The 21902-nt window shown below is 49.1% G+C and overlaps 10 protein-coding genes across 10 annotated transcripts; 6 read left to right on the forward strand and 4 right to left on the reverse strand.

The window, feature by feature from the left end:
* Positions 1-362: 362 nt before the first annotated feature.
* LACBIDRAFT_306393 (uncharacterized protein) lies at positions 363-2629 on the forward strand (the record flags this gene model as incomplete). The annotated part of the gene is made up of 15 exons (XM_001885245.1): positions 363-429; positions 484-719; positions 773-786; positions 839-883; positions 933-940; positions 989-1038; positions 1092-1107; positions 1165-1307; positions 1365-1391; positions 1446-1559; positions 1609-1676; positions 1724-1764; positions 1814-1887; positions 1942-2023; positions 2079-2629. 15 exons carry the CDS (start codon positions 363-365, stop codon positions 2627-2629), a joined length of 1536 nt encoding a protein of 511 aa, XP_001885280.1.
* A 750-nt stretch (positions 2630-3379) lies between these two features.
* LACBIDRAFT_330957 (uncharacterized protein) lies at positions 3380-4023 on the forward strand (the record flags this gene model as incomplete). The annotated part of the gene is made up of 4 exons (XM_001885246.1): positions 3380-3487; positions 3560-3652; positions 3705-3794; positions 3853-4023. 4 exons carry the CDS (start codon positions 3380-3382, stop codon positions 4021-4023), a joined length of 462 nt encoding a protein of 153 aa, XP_001885281.1.
* A 934-nt stretch (positions 4024-4957) lies between these two features.
* On the forward strand, positions 4958-5630 carry LACBIDRAFT_330958 (uncharacterized protein; the record flags this gene model as incomplete). Its single annotated transcript, XM_001885247.1, has 2 exons — positions 4958-5370; positions 5528-5630. 2 exons carry the CDS (start codon positions 4958-4960, stop codon positions 5628-5630), a joined length of 516 nt encoding a protein of 171 aa, XP_001885282.1.
* Positions 5631-5823: 193 nt separating this feature from the next.
* LACBIDRAFT_252813 (uncharacterized protein) lies at positions 5824-7333 on the reverse strand (the record flags this gene model as incomplete). Its single annotated transcript, XM_001885327.1, has 8 exons — positions 5824-5916; positions 5968-6128; positions 6189-6322; positions 6375-6465; positions 6518-6623; positions 6672-6790; positions 6840-7092; positions 7181-7333. 8 exons carry the CDS (start codon positions 7331-7333, stop codon positions 5824-5826), a joined length of 1110 nt encoding a protein of 369 aa, XP_001885362.1.
* Positions 7334-7789: 456 nt separating this feature from the next.
* Positions 7790-8929, forward strand: LACBIDRAFT_306396 (uncharacterized protein; the record flags this gene model as incomplete). The annotated part of the gene is made up of 5 exons (XM_001885248.1): positions 7790-7881; positions 7942-7964; positions 8023-8144; positions 8199-8349; positions 8397-8929. 5 exons carry the CDS (start codon positions 7790-7792, stop codon positions 8927-8929), a joined length of 921 nt encoding a protein of 306 aa, XP_001885283.1.
* A 107-nt stretch (positions 8930-9036) lies between these two features.
* LACBIDRAFT_306397 (uncharacterized protein) lies at positions 9037-10941 on the reverse strand (the record flags this gene model as incomplete). The annotated part of the gene is made up of 4 exons (XM_001885328.1): positions 9037-10153; positions 10211-10225; positions 10279-10645; positions 10716-10941. The coding sequence occupies 4 exons, from the start codon at positions 10939-10941 to the stop codon at positions 9037-9039; spliced, it is 1725 nt and encodes a 574-aa protein (XP_001885363.1).
* Positions 10942-11293: 352 nt separating this feature from the next.
* LACBIDRAFT_306398 (uncharacterized protein) lies at positions 11294-12458 on the forward strand (the record flags this gene model as incomplete). The annotated part of the gene is made up of 5 exons (XM_001885249.1): positions 11294-11385; positions 11449-11471; positions 11521-11642; positions 11710-11860; positions 11908-12458. 5 exons carry the CDS (start codon positions 11294-11296, stop codon positions 12456-12458), a joined length of 939 nt encoding a protein of 312 aa, XP_001885284.1.
* Positions 12459-12660: 202 nt separating this feature from the next.
* Positions 12661-14499, reverse strand: LACBIDRAFT_306399 (uncharacterized protein; the record flags this gene model as incomplete). Its single annotated transcript, XM_001885329.1, has 4 exons — positions 12661-13726; positions 13783-13797; positions 13857-14220; positions 14274-14499. The coding sequence occupies 4 exons, from the start codon at positions 14497-14499 to the stop codon at positions 12661-12663; spliced, it is 1671 nt and encodes a 556-aa protein (XP_001885364.1).
* A 1087-nt stretch (positions 14500-15586) lies between these two features.
* On the forward strand, positions 15587-18216 carry LACBIDRAFT_252832 (uncharacterized protein; the record flags this gene model as incomplete). The annotated part of the gene is made up of 16 exons (XM_001885250.1): positions 15587-15667; positions 15723-15909; positions 15961-16064; positions 16116-16301; positions 16363-16373; positions 16427-16546; positions 16596-16822; positions 16879-16968; positions 17029-17077; positions 17133-17270; positions 17323-17383; positions 17430-17518; positions 17582-17808; positions 17867-17886; positions 17937-18027; positions 18092-18216. Coding segments are annotated over 16 exons (1806 nt in total), but the record flags the coding sequence as incomplete, so codon positions are not given.
* Positions 18217-20211: 1995 nt separating this feature from the next.
* Positions 20212-21214, reverse strand: LACBIDRAFT_295127 (uncharacterized protein). Its single transcript, XM_001885330.1, has 3 exons — positions 21183-21214; positions 20936-21132; positions 20212-20884 (listed from the first exon to the last, which is right to left on the reverse strand). Exons 2-3 carry the CDS (start codon positions 21114-21116, stop codon positions 20268-20270), a joined length of 798 nt encoding a protein of 265 aa, XP_001885365.1. The 5' UTR covers positions 21117-21132; positions 21183-21214; the 3' UTR covers positions 20212-20267.
* Between the last annotated feature and the right edge of the window lie 688 nt (positions 21215-21902).

Genomic DNA, 21902 nt, shown 5'->3' on the forward strand with positions numbered 1-21902 from the left:
GAGGCCCTGAGGGGGCAAAAGCTAGAAGTAGAACATGAATACCACGATATGCCAACAAAATATCAATTCCGACCACCATCAATGCAATCTTTCAGGGGCTTTCATGGCCCGTAGCGCTTAATCACCGCGTCGCCTCTCCAACAAGGATGTGAAGCCGAACCTTCTTGCCAAACAGGCCCAAATTCGCGCAAAGCCCTATTGAAGTTCATACCACACTCTCCCTGGTTGCTTCTTACTTCCATCTCCTTTTCATCTCCTCCTCGCTCCTTTATAACGCTCGTTACCTGCCTTTCCTTTGTTCTCTCAGAGTCTCTGCTGGGGGTTGTCGCTCTTTCACTTTCACGTCCTCTCACAGAACAGTCATGAAACACCTTCTCGCGTTGGCCACTTTGGCCTTGTCCGCAAATGCCTATTGGCTCATGGGAGTTGGTCAGTAGACAGTCTTATCGCTTATCTCACCTGAGTTTATCTTCATTTTTCCAGAGGATTTCATTACGACGGAGCGCATCGATCCTATTGTAAACCCTGGAAAGATTTCTTCTCATGTTCATTCAGGTCATTATTTGCGATTCAAGGTCGGACCATTTCTGCCCATACTGATTCTCTCCGTAGTTCTAGGTGGAAGTAATTTCAGGTTCAATACGAATACAACGTTCTTGCGCCAGAGCAAATGCACATCGATCCCTATTCCCCAAGACAAGTCCAATTATTGGTTCCCGGTAGGCGTTGATGATGGCCCTATATACCCCCTTTGCTAACGATCAAAACATAGCACCTTTATTTCCAGTGCGCCATTTGTTTGAGAATTTTTAACCCGCTGATCACCGTCTCGGGTAAGGTGGGCCAACAACAGTTTCACAAGCCTTGATGGCGGAGCTGTCATGTAAGTTCGTTGATTTTTTCATTGTCAATCACCGCTGATGGTTGCGCAGTTGTACGTGTAGAAGATACTAATCACTCAACGTTTCACGCTAATTATGGATCATAGATTACCTGTTCAGCGACACTCCGGGCAAGACGACGCCTTTCCCAGACGATGTCAGTACTCTTTTTCCCCTGTTGGGTATTTTCATGCTTAATATGAACTTTAGTTCCGCATGCTCAGCGGTGAGAGCCTTCCTACCTATCATGCTCCAAGCTTAAGTTGATATTGTGTTATGAAAGGCACACCGACTCTGAGAACTTACGATCCAACCAGCTTCGCACAACAGGCAGTCACTTTCTTATGTCTCAACTTCAATGGCCAGTCAACCAAGTGGAATCATCTCCCCACAACAAGCTGCCCTAGTGGTATACGTGCGCAGATTGTGAGTTTCTAATTTCGTAAAGGTGCCGTTAACGGTCTATCTAAATTACAATGCTAGAACTTCCCTAGTTGCTGGGACGGCAAGGTTACTCTCTTTCTTTCTGTCTTAATTACGAGTGCTGATGCTTCTAATTGATAGAATGTTGACTCCGCGGATCACAAATCGCACGTTGCATTCCTGTCTGGCGGTCCGGATAGCGGTACTTGCAGCGATCCGAAATTCCCTGTTACATTGCCACGCATTTTCATTGAGGTATGAGTTTGACGACAGATTTCTCAGTGACTCAGACAAATTTTGGCAGGTCTACTGGGGTTCGCAAAACTTTGATGCAATCCGTTCGCAAGCTAAGAATTCGACTCAGCCATTTGTGTAAGCCAATACGCATACATCATGACGCTTTAAACAACGTTGCGCAGGTACTCCTCCGGTGATCCTACGGGGTATGGCTACCATGCAGGTAAAGTCATGGCTGCCTCACCGAAACGTCTATATTGAATCATCTTCAGATTTCATTAATGGCTGGGACGCGGGCGTCCTGAAGAAGGCTGTCGACGGCTGTCACTGCAATCCCTATGGCGACGTAAGCAACGCTCGGTGTACGAGTGCTTTATAGGCCTGACTTTCATTTCGACAGCCAACATGTTGCGCAAATGCTGGGATTTTTACTCTGAATCAGGGCCAGTCCTGCCGCATCACCAAAGCCATCGATGAGCAAAGTGCGTTTCTAGCTGTTTATGCATCGCTTTCAATGGAAGCCAACCTTCCTGACAGCAACTGGAACCCTGCTCAAACTCCCGGGAAACAATCCTGTCCAACCGGAAGGCAAGACGGCTGCTGTCTACCCTGATACAAATCCCCCTGAGCTCATTTCCCCCGTGTATGCGTACACCGGGAATGCCCCGACCGCAACGGGCCAAGTTGTCGATGGTTCTGCAGCGACTGATGCGAACAACGTTGCCAAGCCTCCTGTTCCGACACTTTCTACCAGCTCTGTACCAGTGTATAGCTCTGCTTCATCAGCCAGAGCTACGTCGAAGGCAACTCCTGTTGGTCAGCCAGTTGTATCCCCAGTGGCATCTGCCGCCTCCTCTCCATACTCTAGCTCCTCCCCTGGTTCAAACCCTCCACACAAGGTCGACATTGCTTCCCCTCCATCCGACGCTTCAGGAGGTTCGACCTCATCCGAAAATAGCACGCCAGAGTACGACGAGTGTGAGGACAAGCCGAGTAGGAAACGTCCGAACTTCAAGGGAAATAAGCATCGTCGCGCTACCTTCCCCCAGGGTCGAAGTCACCTCAACTCCCGCTTTATGAACAATTAACGGTCACGTTTTCTAAGATTCTTATTCCGGTTTTGGGTTTGGGTTCTGGTGCTCCTGTTGAGGGAGATCGTGAACGTGCACGCGCCTTCTCTTCAGCCGACGAAGGCAACTGATTCTGGTCCTTATCGTGTGGCTTTCGGTTTCTCAGCATTGACATTCTTTTTTCCACCTGGGCGTTATTCTTGCTCTTTCTCCTTCACATTTATTTCTTCGCTGTCGCTTGGGGTGTTAGACACGCCCACTTCATTCTTCCTTATCCTCCTTCCAGTTGTTGGCTAGCCCAACTCCGTCAGAAAAGGTTTCAGTGGTTCAATTGTAATGTACATACTCATTCTCGGTTCTTGACGACCCCCACGTGTATATATGTCTGGAATGCAGTCGACCTGTGATAAATCCAAGTAGAGTTTGACCATTTTCGATGCACATTCCTTAGGGTCAGCGAGAGTAGATGGTTCATGAGTCACCCTTGTAAAGCATCGGCCGACTAGCTCAGTTGGTTAGAGCGTCGAGCTAATAACTCGAAGGTCTTGGGTTCGACCCCCACGTTGGCCAGAATATATTACATATAATGCTTCATTTTTTTCCGTGCTTACATAAATGGCATCCCAAATCACCGTTATCATCACGCAATCTTTTTTCAGATATTTGGGATACCGCGTTCCCCCCCTTCTTCGTCACTCCCACCATAGTGCAACAAACAACAATGTACCAATCGCTCCGTCACTAGCTGAACTGAAGTCGCCAGAACATATGGCGGAAGCACGCGCGTGGGTTGAGAAGTTCAAGGCTGTTTCTACTCTCAGAGGGGTCGGGGGCGTGGAGATGATGTTCTCGAGAAGTTCGGGGCCTGGGGGCCAAGTGCGTTCGTTTTTGACTCTGTCAATTTGCTGTCAATTGTGTCGTTGTGCTGACGCACAAGCCACTCGGTAGAATGTCAACAAGGTGAACACGAAAGCCACGCTTCGTTGCCCTACGAACGCGCCTTGGATACCTGAGTGGGCGAGGAAGGAACTGGTGAAAAGTGTGCGTTCTTTTCTATCTGGTCTGGACGACAAATGAACTCGGATTCATGTAGTCGCACTACGTCGCGTCGACGCATTCGATCTTGCTTACATCGACGGTGCACAGATCGCAGTCACAAAACGTAGAGGATTGTTTTAACAAGGTGCGTTTGCGGTTCCTACTACTGAAGACGTTACTCACATTGGCTTTGCTGCTTGTAGCTACACTCTTTGATCCTCGACGCGTCCTCCGCTCCCATCAAGAAAGAAACAACCCCCGAGCAGAAGAAGAAAGTCGAGGCACTGATTAAAGCAGATGCCGTGCGGCGGAGGGCGGAGAAAACCCACCGTAGCGATGTGAAAAAGGGCAGGAGGGGTGGGGATTGGTGTTGAACGACGTGAAGCTTCGTTGTGTGGCTTTTTTCAGAGGTACGGCCCAACTTTCCTTTTCTGGATATCTCTAACGCACCCCGGATTATTACAGCTGATCTTCAAGACACTCCGCTACATACCCGTATCATTTTTATAGCTGAACATGTGGGTGACCTAGGATCGGTGCCACTGGGTGGCAGCGGCATGCTGCCAGGGACATAGGCGACGCCCACGACTACCCGAGGAAAATCCCCCGCGCGTCTACTCAAATACAATAAAACTGACCAAAGCCAGCTCATGCTGGAACAGATTTGACTCGTTAAATATCCATTTGCGACGTTCGTCTGATTTCAGAAGCCTGCAGGTCACCCTGTCGTCGAGTAGATACCGATTGAATTGGACGCTGTTTGCTCTGGATTCTTCACCAGACTGTGGACTCAGGCTCAAAGATTGCTCAAAGGCCCCCCCGGTTTTACCACGTTTCTGCCGTTCGTCGCCGCAATTCCCCTGTGTTCTAAAAATCCTACATGAACATTGATGACAACGTGGCGCGACAGAGGATTGATTTTTAGTTTTGAGACGACGTTGGAATTTGCGCAAGCGGGGAATTGAGTGGTTTTCAAGTGGCTTTCCAAGTCGACTTTCCCAGGTCCCGGTCCCGCGGCAATCTCGGGATGTTTCCCATCACCATACGAGATCAAATATTGCGTCCCTATTTGTAAGACGATCCAACCTTCAAAAGTGTGATGCGCTGTCAATGTCATACATGTGGACCAATATGGACCTACAATTGTAATTCGGCACTTGGGCATTCTCACCACCTTTCATATCTATCTCTCAACCATCTCTACATCTCAAGCTCTTCAGGCCGTTTTTAACAGCTCCCATTTCACGTCCTACAGCTCATTGCACAACACTCGACATCGTACTACTGCTGCACGCAACCGAAAAAATCATGTCAGCAGCATGGGTGCAAGCCAACGGGTTCTTCATCAAATTCGAAGCCATTCACAGGATCGCAAAACAACACAACTTTGCATTCGACCGCCGTTTCAACGTCATCGCGCACAGTTATTTTGACGACTTCTTGGTCAGGAAGGGGAAGCTCGATATGAGGTCCGAATCCCGCATCCAGTATGACCGTCTCCTCGTCATAAGTAATATCACGCCCGTCGTTGGGCCGTTGAGGATCGCGAAAGTCGAGCCGGACGACAAGGCGCTCAGGGATAAGGAGTGGTTGGTGGGTGTCGGTTTGGACCCGGACGAGTTGGAGTGGGGCGCCATGTTGGATATGCGGAAGGGGTTGTTGGGTAACGCGGAGTTGCTCTCGCCGAGGAGGAGGTTGGCTCATAAATGGTTGGGGAGAGGGTTAAGTTGACGATACCCTAGCAAACGTTGAATTCTTTGATCGAACTTGAAGGAGGCGGAGGCGGCCGACGTCCTCAAAAAGATGTAACTTGAGAAGGAAATGTAAGAATGTCGCCAGTTGTATTATACAGAACCCAACTTTTACTTGACCCAACAGCGGCACTTGTTTAAATGACGCGTCGGGAAGCGACACGTCCAGATCCACAAATTGTGCTCAGGCTCGCGAGCCGCCAGTCGTTGGTAGACTTTATCGAGCTTAAAAGCTGTGACCAACGCTGGAGGTGAGAAAAAAAACAGGTTCAAAGCTTGTCGAGCTTATTTGAGCACGAGGATGAGTTGCTCATGTTTGGCTAGAACACGATCGAACTCAGGTCACGCACCACAACGGAACGCGTTTCAATTACATGACATTGATTCCCTTGGGTAAACATGATGGCCATACGCAAAGTAAAATTACAACTCCCCAATTTTCTTTACGCCAATTGTAACACGTTCATTTCTCCTCCAAAATTCTACCAAAATTTCAGCAAGTCTCGTCGGGTCATCCTTACAAAATAAATTTAGCCCGTACGCTCGTCGCCAACAACGCCCACGTACCTCTTGGAGCATATGCCCAACTCCAGGAACGACGACCATCTGGAACTTTCCTTGCATCTGACCGATCATAAGTTCTTTATCTAAACGATCGGTACCAGCCAAGACAAGGAGGCGCGCGGTGCGCACAGCCAGAAAGTGGGCGGACAATCCCATAAACCAGCCTGCAAGAAGAAGAGATGAGATACGTTGAGCACCAGAAGCGAAATAAAGCAAGGACGGACTTGACCAGTAAGGCGCAGTGGATCGGAGCGGAGTGCGCCATTGATATGGCTTCACGGCAGTATCGTCATGAAGAATAATGGATGGGATAGATATTCGAGCGGAATTTGCACTGCGGATGGCTTTTGTGCTTACACTGGTAAGAGTTAAAATTGTTTGGCGAGTGTACAGTCAAATGAGGCACTTACTGCCACTCGATCGCCTCTTCCATACTATCAAAGCCCTCTGGTCGAGCGTTGAGTAAGCTGTGCATGTGAGGTAGAGCCTCAATGGCCGATCCTTGTGAGGTAGTTAGTTGGACTATTCAATATTAGAATATTGGGAAATGCACCTTCTACCACGTCAAGAACCGCAACACCTCCTACCTTATATTTCTTTTCGAATAACGCGGCACAACTGTGGACGACCACAGAGCCACCCATGCTATGACCAACTAACTAATTTTTTGTCAGGACGACACTTTGGATAACAAGCTATGTACACACCAAGAGAGTTGGGGCTGTCGAGGGATCGGGGAATACAGCTTGCACTACCCCGAGGAAGTCTGCTTTGAGAATGTCGATCGACAGATCCGCATCATCCACATTAGAGGACGTCGTCTTCCCTGCCTTCAAATGAATGCAATCGGAAGTGAACGGGTCGTCGATACGCACCATGACGGCGTGCGTCCAACGAAAGGACTCCCAATTCTCCCTTTGTCACGTCCGTCACCTCCTTCGCAAAGCAAGCGAAACTCAGACCCGAATATCCCGCGCCATGGTGGCATATCATCACCGTCCCGTTCTGAGACTTCGGCGCCGTGTAATATACCCTTGAATCCAGTTGACGATGGGGTACTGCGACCTGGACAGCCTCAGCGAAGAATCCGGCCGCAGAGATGGGTGAAAAGCTTGGGTTTGGCGAACGCTTTGGTTTGGTTTGTGAGTTTCGCGATGGCCTTTAATTTGGCATTAAAAATTTGCAGACCTAGAATTCATAGTCAACGAAAATCGACTTGCATCGCTGGAGGTCCTAGGCCGCTCCCTGGTAGATTGCCGATGGTGTCGGCCCCCTCCCCTTCTTCGTCGACGTCTTCATCAGGAAATATAGTTGATGGTGGGAGCTTAGCTATCCTTGCGCTAATAGCGGAGCGATAGAGGTTTGACATGGCTGTTGAGTACAATAAGTGGAAGTCACTGAGTGGCAAGCAATCCAATCAATATCACTTGGACCAGTCCCGTGACTAATATCGTCGAGACTTCCCAAAGAAACGGCTATGCTGGTTCTTGTCGATGTACGTGTCCTACTCCTTGGATAACCATAAATACTAATGGATTTCAAACACAAAAGTACGTCTCTAACATGGCTTCAACATAGCCTTTACTATTTAGATGCACTCCGTATCGGTGTCAAGTCTTGTTTGGGGGACCGAAGTCACCGAACTATCAATTTGTTCCAGCGGACGAATCTCATAGAATGGTTATGCCATACAGGTGAGCGACGTTGTAATGATTGAGATGCATCATCCTAACACGCCGTGTGGCATGCCTCGAGGACGCCATCGGAAGGTTTGCCGATTTTGTACATGACCACCACCACCGTTCAAACGAAACACGTTTAAGACATGGCTACCCCGCTACTGCCCATTGGACAAGGAATATACATCAGCGAAGCCCATGCGAATACCCCAGGATTTGACGGAGCGTCACAGCCAACGTAAGTTGCCACTGACACGCCATGCCCCGACCTCACTCATTGAACTGGAATCACTCACAGGGTCGTTTTAATCTTCGGATGGAGTTCGTAGATATATTTCTAGCATCCTGCTCACTCTCTGCTAAAGACAAGGTTTATCAGTGGGCGCCAAGTTGCCACATCTCTTGAAATACACACAAGTTTACGATTCCATATACCCCAATGCAACGAAAGTGCTCATACGGTCAGAGCCGGGTTTTTTTTGGAGTTTTCAAAATGCACGGGTGTGTATACTGTTCATTGTTGTGCATGTTTTTTCATTGACAATTCAATTTCAGAAAGTATACCTCAAACCCGCTGTCGATTTTTTGGAAGTGCTAGGATGTATACCCCCTCTTAGAAACGCGACCAGGGTGACACAAAAAGCACCGACAGAGCAGAAGATACCCACCACTCAACCGCGTATCCTGGTGCATGCTTTCTCCAACGGTATGACCCCTAACACTTTATTGAACATTGACTAACAGAACTACTAGGTGGAGCCGCCCAACTATCGACACTGAGTGACATTTTGACTGACCGTTCAACCCCATACGCATCCGCACCTCCACTAAGCGCGGTCATCCTCGACTCGTGCCCTGGCAGGGGCGGGATCGAAGTCACCCGGCGCGCTTTTGCAACCGCCGTGCGCAACCTCATCCTGCGGTGGCTACTAGCCAACATCTACGCCGTTCTGGCGCACTGGATCTTCGGGAAGGAAGCAACAATTTTCAAGATGAGAACGACGTTGAACAAGTGCCTGCTACTTCCGTGGTTTAGTAAGCATACCCCGAGGTTGTATCTGTACTCACAGGCGGATGAGATGGTCCCGTGGACAGAGGTGGAGGAACATGCGGAGGAGGCGAGGAAAGCGGGGTTAGATGTGAGGATGGAGAGATTCGAGGGGTCACCGCATGTTGCGCATGCCAGGACTGATCCAAAGCGATACTGGGGCGCGGTGAAGAAGGTCTGGGAGGATGCGACATCATCTTCTGCGGAAGGTCTCGAGCAAGAAAGACGACTTCTTTGAGGTAGAATTTATGAGATATTTAATCACTTTGTACTCGCATATTTACCGAAAAGCATAGAAAGTTTTAGCAGTACAATCATACATACTTCGGCTTCGATGCATTTCATTCAAATTCCAGTGAAAGGCTCGACTCGGCGGATACATTTCGGTTGAGGCCGCCCCTCTTCCCTATCTTCAATGCCCGGCAGGCGAGCATCCATCGGAACCTGACCAACATCAAGACCAGAAGATGGGTCATGTGGCCAGTATGGTCCGTGAAGGAAAGGCCACGTCGGGAGGTAGCATACCTCTTCGTGCCCACAAGCTGTATTACATTTCGCCCACACGCTCCAATCCAGCCAAGCCATTAGGTCCTGTGTGCGTTTTTGCCACTGATCCATGATCCCGGTGATAGCTGTGGACCCTAACTCGAGTATTGACGTTGAAGACGATGGAGATGTTGATGCGGGTGGAATGATGTCAAGGCCGAGCTCAACCCCCTCAGCCCACATACCTACCACAACGCGACAGATCTCCTTTGACACCTCTTGTATGGAACGTAAGATCAATGATTCGGATTTTGTGAGTTTTGCCAATATACTTGGAGTGGATGAGATATAGCGGGTATGTGTGGTAGCACAATGCTCATACACGGGCAACGCCCATGAGTAGTTGGTAGAATCCGGGGTGGGCGCAGCTGTATGGAGGATATAAGGTACCAACATGGTCCTTAGTTGGCGTTGAATTTTTTTCGCATGTTCGGTTGTACTTGTGGTGTTCAAGAGGTACTGGAGGACCTCTAACCGCTCGGCGTACCGATCTACGACAACATGAATCAAAGTTCGCCAATCGACGCCGCTTCCAAGTTCTTGTCCGAAAACCTCTCGAATTCTTGTCTGGAACCTTTTTGAGTCGAGGGCAACGAGGCCTTGCAGACGATGCTCCCACCGCTCCTGGCCAAATCTCGCATCCGTAAGGCTGGGAAAGAGGTCTGTATCATAGAATGAGACCAAGCGGGTGACGTCAAGGTTGACGCGCGTCTCTCCGGGGAAGGCGTTATGCCACATCCCAGCTTCAATGACTCGGTGTTGAAGGGTGTAGGAGGCACCATCACCGGGAGGAAGCTCAGGTTCTGGCCCGGGTGGATTCGAAGGGGCAGAATGAAGCCACTTGTCCTCGTCTGGTTGGATGTTGAGGAAGGAGACGATTTCAACGCCTCTTGTGAAATCGCATAGCATGATTTCACTGGAGGGTCCCTTTTCGTCAGCGGGAATAAGTGACTAGGTCGCGGACACAGCTCACAAATCCATCTCCATTCTGCAAATCCGAGTCAGCCACAACAATTCAATTCACGAAAAAGGCGAACCGACCTCATAAACCCGTCCAACTCAAACTCCCGGCCCCAATCACACAACTTATTGATTCTCTTCCTCTCGTCCAGAGTCCGATCCAGCCTCACTTCTCCCCATATCACGATATCTTGACTGTCCAGGGGGCCGCTCTGCATCTTAGCGGCGCTGCTTCCGTCGAAATAGAGCACTTTGAGAGGGCGTGTCGCAACCAGTGTCAAGTGCCAGTAACCGGAGGCTGAGCTATTGGTGGGGTCACTTCGGCAGAAAAGGTAAGAGAGCTCTGGATCTAAGGCAGTCCATTCAGGTTCTGTAGGTACTTCTTGCTTGTAAGTGCCATGGTAAAGGAGTGTGCCAATTGGCACGGTTCCTGGAACAATATTGTGCCCTAGAAAATGTGAAAAAGAACATGTCAATCATCTCTCATGTGCATGTGTAAGAGTTTGAACGCAAGATACCGTTTCGATAGCGGGTGTTGGTCCAATGTTGCATCAACGAACCAACAGAGTCGAATACAAGGTGACTAGTCGAGTTTAAACTCGGAGAAATGTCAAAGTCCCATTCACCCAAAGTCGTAGACTTGAAAATAGGTGAAGAAAGTGTTGCCATGGGCATCTGTAACAGCACTTGGGTAATCCTGGTGAATGACAGAACCATTAATTTGCTCCAACGGACGAATCTCATTGAATGGTTATTCTCTGGGCGGGTGGGCGACGTTGTAAACGATTGAGAAGCGTCATCTTGACACGCCGTGTGACGTGCCTCGAGGACGCCAATGGAAGGTTCAATGCTCGACAGCAATAATCATCGAAGAGACTGACAATCAGAGATTTTCCTGACTGGCCAGATTGTAACCATTCCCTATCAAGGCTTGCCCATAGAGGGAACGGACATCGGTCTACTTGGCTGCATGGGCCTGAATATTGAATGGCGAAGAGACTTGGGAGAGACTCGTGGCTGTGCTCATTTTTCGGCAACCTCTTAGACCGGTGCTTAACCAACGACTTCATCCCACCGGTCAAACGACGTTCAAGACATGGCTACACCGCTGGCGCTCATTGGGAAAGGGATATACATCAGCCAACCGCATGCGAATACCTCAGGATTCGACGGAGCGTCACAGCCAACGTAAGGTGCCACGCCAAAGTCATCATGCCTCGACTTCGCTCATTGGACTGGAATCACTCACAGGGTGGTTTTAATCTTCGGATGGAGTTCGTAGATATCTCACTAGCATCCTAGTTGCTCTGACAAGGTTATTAGTGGGCGCCAAGTTGCCACATCTCCTGAAATACACACAAGTTTACGATACCATATACCCAAACGCAACGAAAGTGCTCATACGGTCAGAGCCGGGATTCTTTTGGAGTTTGCAGAGTACACGGGTGTGTCTACCGACCGTTCATTGTTGTTGCGCTGGAATGCCTTTTCATTGACATTCAATTTTTTTAGAAAGCATACCTTAAACCCGCTGTCGAAATTTTGGAAGCGTTCGGATGTATGACCCCTCTTGGAAACGCGACCAGGGAGGCGCATAAAGGACCAATAGAGCAAAAGATGCCCACCACTCAACCGCGTATCCTGGTGCATGCTTTCTCCAACGGTATGTCCCTTGACACTTCACCAAGCGTTGACTAACATAACTATTAGGCGGAGCCGCCCAACTATCTACACTAAGTGACATGTTGGCTGACCGTTCAACCCCACACGTATCCGCACCTCCACCAAGCGCGGTCATCCTCGACTCGTGCCCTGGCAAGGGCGGGCTCGAAGTCACCAGGCGCGCCTTTGCCAACGCCGTGCGCAACCCCATCCTGCGGCGGCTAACCAGTGCCTTCATCACCTTCTTCTACATCTACGTCGTTCTGGCGCACCGGCTGTTTGGGAAAAGACCAAGAATTATGAAGATGAGAACGACGCTGAACAAATACCTGCTACTTCCGTGGTTTAGTAAGCATACCCCGAGGTTGTATTTGTACTCACAGGCGGATGAGATGGTCTCGTGGACAGAGGTGGAGGCGCACGCGGAGGAGGCGAGGAAAGCGGGGTTAGATGTGAGGATGGAGAGGTTCGAGGGCTCGCCGCATGTTGCACATGCCAGGTCTGATCCGGAGCGATACTGGGACGCGGTGAAGAAGGTTTGGGAGGATGCGACATCTTCTCTTGCGGATGGTCTTGAGCAAGAAAGACTTCTGAGGTAGACCTATTAGATATTCTAGCAATTTACTTGAACATTTTATCGGAGAATACTACGTACTGCACGTCAATGAAGTTCTCTATCTAGATCTTTTGTCTATGTTTTAAGCCCGTCTCCTGGAGTTCTTCTTGGACTTGCACCTATGCGTTGGAAATCCGCTCATTTCTCTATCAACCCAAAATGACCAGTCGTCTCTAACATCTCAGTCAGAATCCGAAAGGTTCAACGCGGCGGATACATTTGGGTATCGGCCGAACGTGTAATCCCTCTTCGCCACCCTCACCGCTCAGCTGCGTCCTCGCCTCATCAACATCAGGCCCAGGAAGAGGGGGCCAATCCGGTCCATCAAGGAAAGGCCACGTCGGAAGATAACATATCTCCTCGTACCCACATTCCGGCCTACACCTCACCCACACGCTCCAATCCAGCCACGCCATCAATGCCTCTGTGCGTTCCTTCCATTGGCAAATGGTAGTTGCTGTTCCGGGATCCAGTTTTTCGGATGAAGACGAGGGTGATGTGGGAATAGTATCAAAGCCAAGCTCGACGCCTCTAGCCCACATTCCCACCACGACACGGCAAATCTCCTTGGATACCTCTTGTATTGAATGGAGGATCAATGATTCGGAGCTGGTCAGCCTCGCAGATAGACTGGGCGATGATGAGATGTAGCGAGTGTGTGTGGTAGCGCAGTGCTCGTACACTGGTACCGCCCATGAGTAATTAGTCGATTCCGGGCTGGGCGTGTACGTGTAAAGAATATGCTGGACGACCATGCTCCTTATGTGGCCTTGAACTCGCTTGACGTGTTCGGCTGTGCTTGTGGTGTTCAACAGGTAATGGAGAATTTCCAGTCGTTCGGCGTATCGGTCTACAACAACATGAATCAAGGTCGACCAATCAACACCACTTCCTGCATCGTCACTTTGTGTTAGAACCTCCTGAAGTTTCGCCTGAAAAGTCTTGGAGTCAACAGCGTTGAGCCCTTGTAAACGATGCTTCCACCTCTCCTGGCCAAATCTTGCAAACACAAGACTAGGAAAAAGGTTGGTGTCGTAGAACGAGATCAAGCGGTTGAGGTCGAGTTTGACCCGTGTCTCTCCAGGATATGTGTTATGCCATCCACCAGCCTCGATAGAACGATATTGGAGAACATAGGTAGCAGATAAACTTAAGAGATCTAGCCCAGCAGGATGTGCATCTTTGCCTGGGTCGAGATTGAGGTGAGAGACAATTTCAACGCCGTTCGCAAAATTGCAGAGCATGATTTCACTAGAAGAATCGCTTCATCAGCGGATGATACACGTCAGATCACGGTTGTAGCTCACAAGTCCATTTCCATTCTTTCATTCAAATTTCCGAGTCAGCCGCGGGATTACAACAAGAAAAAACCGCAACAAACCTCATGAATCCATCCAACCCAAACTTCCGGCCCCATTCACACAGGTCGTTAATCCTCTTCCTCTCATTCCAAGTCCACTCGGGCTTGACTTGTCCCCAAACTGTGATATCCTGGCTGTCCATGGTACCGCCTTGCATCTTAGCGGCACTGGTTCCGTCAAAATACAGGACTCTGAGCGGACGGGTGACAACGAGGGTCAAGTGCCAGCAACCAGAGTTGCCGCTTGCGGATGAGGTCCTGCAAAAAACATACGAGTGGTCTGGGTCTGTGGCAATCCAGTCGGGTTCCGTAGGAACTTCAGGCTGGTCAGTGCCATGGTAGAGGAGTGTACCGATGGGCACAGTTCCTGGTACAACTGTGTGTCCTTAATATGTTTCAACATGTCAATCATCACATATCAGTTTGAGTGCAACATACCATTTCGATAACGGGTGTTGGTCCAATGCTGCGCTAGCGAACCAACGGTGTCGAATATAAGGTGGTTGGTTGAATTTAGACTAGGGGTCGCGTTGAAATCCCATATCTCCGGCATCGTAGATTTGGAATTAGGCGGGGTAGTGGGCGCCTGGATGGGTATTTGGACACTGCTGGTCAGAGTAGCACATGATAGAATCACCAAATGACTCCAGAAGATAAGACCCATGAAATGCTTTTGTCCCCCAAATGGGTGGGTGGTTTTGGAAGACATAAGAGGTTCTTATCATCCTAGCTATCGTTCATCTACTCAGAGCGCGCAAATCGGGATCCCCGATGATAGTTCCCGTGAAATGGTAGCAGACGCCAGTCTTCCATTGTGTCGGATTCTATATGACATTATTAGCAGCCTCTCATGCGCGAGTATCCAAATCCCGCATACCTTCGATGACTCGGATAAGTAGAATCATCTCACACTTCAAACCGCCCAAACCCCATCAGTTTTTGAGAAGGCCAACTTCAAAGGCATTAGTTAGCAAATGAAGGCCTGAGAAGACTCAAGACTCACAAATCCTTTCTTTAGACGATCAACTTCTGGTCGTCATCCCTGCTAATGTGCACAGAGGTCAGTTCAATGATAGATACCTGATAAAGGGACTCTTACCGGAAGGCAATATCTTGAGACACTCGCAGCAGCAAATAAGGCTTCATTTTTTACCACCACTGCTCGCTCGAGCCTCGCGCATGGCCTGAACTGAGGTAGTTTCTGACTTGATAGTACGCACGTGAGAAAGCACGCGGTGGCGAAGGCGCCCAGGAAGAAACAACATGGAAAGAAAGCGGCTAGGGCTCAGCGAGACCAAAGCGGCACCTGAGGCTGGACGAAGAGAATTTGAAGAGAATCAAGAGATGAAGCACTAGGGAGCCCGAAAAGGAGATCTGATGACAGTTGTTCACTATCAGTCACTTTCCCGTTCTTTCCCGACGAAAGGCGGCCGAACGAACCAAATTCCGATGACGATGCATTCGTTTAAATCCACCTTTCATCTTACACATGGAAACGGCTTCTCAGAAACCAGATCTTTTCTCAGCTATTGCAGGCGTAGCATAGGTATCTCGATACTTTTCCCAAGATAACCATCCAGTGAGTAGTTCTGATCAGTATCGCGCCTTCTACTTGATATCAATCAGCTCCACAGGGGAATAAATGAGCCAGGGCAGTGAAGAAATGGCTCGGTTGACGTTGACATGTCTTCTGGTCTATACGACATTATTTTCGCTGGTGGTAAGAGCTTAGGAATAATGCTGGACCATCCGTGTTGACTCCCCCAGGTGGTACCGCAGGGTGCGTCGCAGCTGGTCGCCTTGCAAAGGCACACCCATCCTTGAGAATTCTGGTGATAATCACCCTTTTTGAGGGCTATGCGCTTGACTGAGAGTTTTTCTACGTAGATCCTTGAAGCTGGCCCGCACACTCGCGAAGTTGAAACACACATCCAGCCTGCTCGCTACGTTAGCAACCTCAGGGGGCGTGGAGAAACGGTCACCTTCCACGTCGGGAAACCAAGCAAATCTCTGAATGGGCGAGCTCCTATAGTTGCCTCTGGACGAGCCTTGGGTGGAGGTTCTAGCGTCAATGGTAAGCGTGTTCACGCTGAAACACGTAGAAATGCTCACAGAATGTTTTTAGCCATGGTGTACACTCGTGCTGCGGCTTCAGACTACGATGACTGGGAAAAAAATTATAGCAACAAAGGATGGGCCTCGAAAGATCTTATTCCTCTTCTGAAGAAGGTTTGTGTATAGATTCATTGTGATCCTGCCTTTTCTTGAATACAGCTATAGGCTGAAACATATCAACCTCGAGTAAAGGATCCGTCTGTTCATGGTAAATCAGGCCCAATCAAAGTGTCAATTGCTGTCAGTCAGGTTACCATAGCCGAGCAGTTCCTTGCCGTGTCAAAAGTCTATGACAAGGAGAGAGGACAGACCGATGACTTCAATGATTTTCGCAATGTCAACGTATACGCCGTACGTCGCTTTCCTCCTCTCCGTTTAAATGCGTCCTTTGACAAGATGGGCCCTTTCGCAGAGATGGCCAAGGTATTGTATTTATTGCCTTCGTGCCTATTGTGTCCTATGCTGAACCGGTCAAGGTACATCGATGGAGAGTCCGGTAGACGTTCCGACGTCCCTCATCACTACATCTACACCCAGGATCATAACAAGAACTTGACAATTCTGGACAGGCAGCGAGTCATTCGCGTCATCTTTAAGTACGTATAGATTGGTAAAGCACGTCTCCTTTATAATGGTGTTTTGTAGGGGAACCAAAGCAGTTGGTGTCGAGTACATCGCGGATAAGATCGTCAAAGCCAAGGGCGTGCAAGAATCATCAGTGGCTCGGGCGTCCTACCTTGTCGTCCTTTCCGCAGGAGCATTTGGATCACCAGCTATTCTGGAGAGATCAGGGATCGGAGCCAGCGAGCTGCTGAAGAAGAATAACATTAAACAAATCGTTGATCTTCCAGGAGTTGGCGAACATTACATGGGTGGGTTAATACTTCTTTTTATTGCAGGCACCGCTGGACGCTGATGTATGGTGGAGATCACAACCTAATGTTTACGCCATTCTGTGGGGCGGATGATGTGGAATCCATGGATGATATCTTCTATGGGAAACAGGACAACGTCGCAAGTGAGTATGTGGAAACACTAAGACCACAAGAAGAGGAGGTTGATTTCCTTTCCCTTGAAGCACATGCTGCGCAATGGCACGACGGAGGCAAGGGTTTGATGTCCCACAAGTACATTACTCGCCACACGCTCCGCTTTTCTGTCAATGCTCAACATGTCGCACAGTGGAACTGACGCCGGCATCAAGTTGAGACCCAACGCTGAAGAGCTTGGAGATATCGGACCTGCATTTGAGAGCAGGTGGAAGACATACTTTGCCAATGCTCCTGACAAGCCTGTCGTGATCGCGGGGACCGTGGCCTGGTAAGCTAGAGCTCGTCTAGCACCCCCTCCATCTGCTGATGATCCTTGTCAGCCTCACGTACCGGGACCTCAACCCTCCGCCAGGCAAGTACTACAGCATGCAATACTTTACAGTAAGTCTAGCGGCTGCTTCTTTCACATGGTACTTAGCTGTCATAGTGCTATCCTCTATCCACTGGGCATGTCCATATCACTGCTGGGCTAGATCCTTACGCTCCCCTTGACTTTCATCCTGGGTACCTTGACGAGTAGGTTCTTTTTTACTCTGCTCTTGGCGCAAGCTCAGTCACTGACGGGGGTTCATTCGACAGTCCGGCTGATTTAGGTGTCCTGAGATGGGCATACAAGTGGACTCGCGAGCTCGCCCGCCGCATGGATACGTTCCGTGGCGAGCTGGCAGGCGGACACCCGGAATTTCCTGCGGGGAGCAAAGCAGCGGCCAAGACCGCCACTTTAGGACCTGAATCAATCGATTCACCGAAGATCGTCTATGCAGCTGAAGACGATGCAGCTATCGATGATTACCACCGAAACAAAGGTTTGACTAGATCTCGCCATCGGTTTGTATGACGCTGAAGTCTGGTTTGGTTGCACAGTCGGGACCACGTGGCATTCTGTCAGTGAATTGGCTCATATTTCATCATGAAACTCACGTCTTTTCTTTAGATCGGTACTTGCGCAATGAAAGCGCGCGAACAGGGTGGAGTAGTTGATCCAAGGTTGAACGTCTATGGTGTTCAGAATCTCAAGGTCGCAGGTAAGAATCAGACAGGATCAAATGCTCTCGATTGATCATAGAAACCCTCTGACTCTCTACCTAGACCTCAGCATCGCACCTGACAATGTAGGAGCAAATACCTACAACACCGCCATCGCCATTGGTGAAAAGGCGGCATTGATAATTGCGGAGGACTTGTATAGGCACAAATTGTCGTCCCGTTTGTGACAATGGCAACTATTAGAACATGTTACTGATTCCAATTTTGTCATTGATCACTGAGCGGCCAATGCCAACATCTTCAATTGTATTAACCACATCTTCAGGTGCAGGCATAAACACAACTCTGGAAGTCGGACCTGCTCGGAGACTGGCGCCCAATCTTGAACAGCCCACAGTCAACGTTTTCGGGGCGGCTGGGCTCGGCCACTCATGGGATTAGGCCTCAACAAATGAACTTTTTCCGATCTCATAGTCTCGACACCAGCCGACACTGGGTTCGTAACACTCACAATTGGTGAACAACTAGATCCCGGTTAATGGCAAGAGGCGAGACTCGACTTCGACTTTTTGACCTTCAATGGAAACGCGCTCGTTATGGGCTGTAAATCGGTAATGAATTGTCCTCAGTTCTTTGTGAAGGAGAAAGTTTTCGACTCTATAGCGTGTCGCGGCTCACGGGTAAGTTATCTGCCAATTATTTATATACTATCCTTACATTGAGTATACAGATTTCCGTTTGGTCCACTCATTGACGTTTATTCTGTTTCAATATCTTTCCTGGAGCTTTCTCCTCCCTTGGAATCACCCTTTCGATCATCCCCCTCCTGGTTCCAAGATCCCTCGATAATCTCCATGGTCTCCTCATTCTACTTACACCTCTCAAATTCATCAGGTGTAATACACCGAGAAGGCTGAGGGCCTCCCTATTTAAATGTCCTCCATAGGTGCCTGGGCTTTGGAGGGTTCGGGTCAATCCTCTTCGGTATAAATTTCGGTTCTTCCAAATGAATGTTGTAGTGATCCATCCTCGAACCCCACTTCAAATCGCTTGGGTCGGCTCCAAGGCTCACCAACCATTCCTTAACTTTTAACGCCTCCTCGTCCTCGATGGCATCGGGGATTCCAGTGACCCGAGGCGGGTAGGGCCAGGGTACCTCAGTAGCGCTGACGATGATTAAAAGAAGAGGTTGGCGCTCCTCGTATGATCCGCGAGCAACAGCCGTTTTGATATCGAGCTTGTCGACCTTGGCAGAGTAATCATTGAACACCTCATGCGGGGTATTCTGTACCCCAAATCTTGTGGCGCTTGCCCTCGTACCCAAACGCATTCTTTTGGGCAACCTTGTGGGCGGTGTCAAGCGTCATAAAATATCCGGCAACTTGAGTGGTGCTCGGTGACTAATGTCATTTCCCTTCAGAACTCTCTCGACGGTGAACTGAAGATAAAGGCCTACAAATCAACTTTATCTCTGGGTGCTTTTGCGAGGCGACGACCTTCCCGTCAAGCTTATTCAACTCTTCAGAGCTCGTATTAATTTTATCACCAGCAAGGTCAGCCATCCTTGAAAATGAAGAGCTGTCTTTGTCCAAAGTCGTGACGATCTTCAAGGCTGAATGACACAACAGAGGCGAAGACAAGCTTGTCAATGGGTGGATCAAGTTGGGCAAGATAAGAGTGAGAAGATCGATGAGGGTAAGGTACTCATGTATGTATCTGGGAAGATAAGCCGTTGACCTGCCCCAACATATTTACCTCATTAATGCTGACAGGTTCCACACGCCAAATGAAATCCTTCAAGCTGGGTCTTCATCTCCTTTTCCGTGCGATTAGCGCTGGGCATGAAACCGTGAAAGAAGGGCCACAGAAGCCATATTGTCCACAGCCAACTTAACGACTCGACGTCATTTCCTCGGCTTGTTGCGGACGGCAAGCAAAGGCTCCTGGCATGGCAAATGGGAAAGCGTGGTGCTCGAGCACAACAAATCCGGTTTGATTGTTTGATTAATTTTTTTTTTTGCGTCGGTTTCGTGTAGAAAACGCACAAGTCTGAAGGGGCCCTGTTGGGATCCGCGGTAACGTGGGGCGAGGCGAAACCAACTAAAACGCCCAACACAATTGTCCTTGTGATATGTTCTTGATCTTTAGACTTTTCACAAATAAAAGGTCGCGGGCGAAGTCATTTATCCATACACAATCCTTCCATATACTAGTAGCATGTTCCTCAATCGCTCTGCTCGGCTAAATTTATTCGATCTCATTATCTTCTTACGCGAAGCTAATTAGCATCTCCTCCCTCGGAATCAACCTTTACATCGTCCTCTCCCTCCTGATTCCAAGAGCCTGGAATGATCTCCATTGTCTCCTCATTCCACTTACACCTCTCCAATTGCTCGGATCTAAGCATCGAATGTCCTGGCTTGATTGCCATCCACAGGCTGGCTGGCTTGGGAGGGTTCGGGTTGATCCTCTGCGGCGTAAATTTCGGTTCTTTCAAATCGATATCCCACCAATCTATCCTCGAACCCCACTCCAAATCAGTTACGTCGGCCCCCAGGCTCACCAACCAATCCTTTATTTCTAATGCCCCCTCGTCCTCGATCGCGTCGGGAATAGTGACTGGGGGAGGGTGGGGCCAGGGTACCGTCATTGCGCTCGTGATGATCAGGAGAAGACGTGAATTCTCTTCGTATCCACGAGCTATGGCCGCTTTTACGTCGAGCTTGTCGATCTTGGCGAAGTAATCATCGAACACCTCGTCCTGGGAGTATGGTGTACCCCAAATCTTGTGGCGTTTTCCTTCGTACTCAAACCCATTTCTCTGGGCGACCTTGTGGGCTGTATCAAGCGTCATAAGGTACCCGGCAACTTGAGTACTACTCCTTGTAACGGAGACTAATATCACTTCCTCAACACTGTGGAAGCGAACGATTGCTAAGAGCTTACCAGTATACCCCCCGAATTGCATCGTCTCCGGTAAATTGGGATTGTAGATGGAATGGTCCAAAGTTGTGACAAGCTCCTCTTGAGTTGCGTCAACCTCCTCATCCGCGACAACCTCTTCGAGCATGCTCGTATCCAATTCTTCCAAGTTCGTATTCTTCAACGCATCAGCAAGAACGTCCATTGTCGAAAATTAAGAGCTAGCTTCTTTAGTTAAACGCTAATTATGACGTTTACTAAGATAACTCACCAGAGGCAAGGACAAGTTTTCCTGGGGGTGGATCAGGTCAGACAAGACATGGGTGAGAACATCGATGAGCGTATGGTATATATGTCTGTATCTTGGGAGATCAGCCTGTCAACCCCCAAATATGTACCTCCTTAATGCCGAGAGGTTCTACATGCCGAATGAAGCTGGGTCTCGATCCGACTTCAAGTTGTCTCCTTAGCGCTGGGCTTGCAATTTGGAAAGGAAACTATCCACCTATACCGCGCTAGATTGATCATAATCCCCGCAACGACACGATGAATATCCAACGACGCGTCCATTTTTCGTAGTCAACGCCTGAGCGCGACGATGGGACATGTAAAAAATGGTGCTTCGTCCCCTAATTCGACGTATGGAGTCGCGTGGTCAGATAGAATCTTGCTAGCGTGGAAAAGGTCAGTTTCTAGGCCGACCTAGCATGGAGGCGACTAGTAAGTTTGTTTTCATTCTGAAAAAAGTTCCTCACTGAGTCCCGACCTGAAAAGCCTCCTCTTCCAATGAGGTACGGAGAGCATGCAGGCTATGCATACTAGGGCGCTCAATCAGAGTTATGCATTAGCTAGAGAAAAGCGCGAAGAAAGACCTTGAAGACATGGCTGTGGACCGGGGTTGGATGGGTTACAATTTACAAAGTCCGTACATATTGTTTAGGCCCTGCTCGAATGTCGACACTCAACGGCTTGCACAGGTGTGGTTGGGAGT

The sequence above is a fragment of the Laccaria bicolor genome, genomic scaffold (genome assembly GCF_000143565.1).
Source record: "Laccaria bicolor S238N-H82 LACBIscaffold_30 genomic scaffold, whole genome shotgun sequence".
Classification (NCBI taxonomy): domain Eukaryota; kingdom Fungi; phylum Basidiomycota; class Agaricomycetes; order Agaricales; family Hydnangiaceae; genus Laccaria; species Laccaria bicolor.

What these genes read in the sequence shown, in the direction of transcription:
- LACBIDRAFT_295127 (XM_001885330.1), bottom strand. Translation starts at nt 21,116, where the DNA reads ATGGACGTTCTTGCTGATGCGTTGAAGAATACGAACTTGGAAGAATTG. An exon ending in GCAATTCGGGGGGTATACTG is followed by an intron (nt 20,885 to 20,935) that starts GTAAGCTCTTAG and finishes AAGTGATATTAG; the next exon opens with TCTCCGTTACAAGGAGTAGT.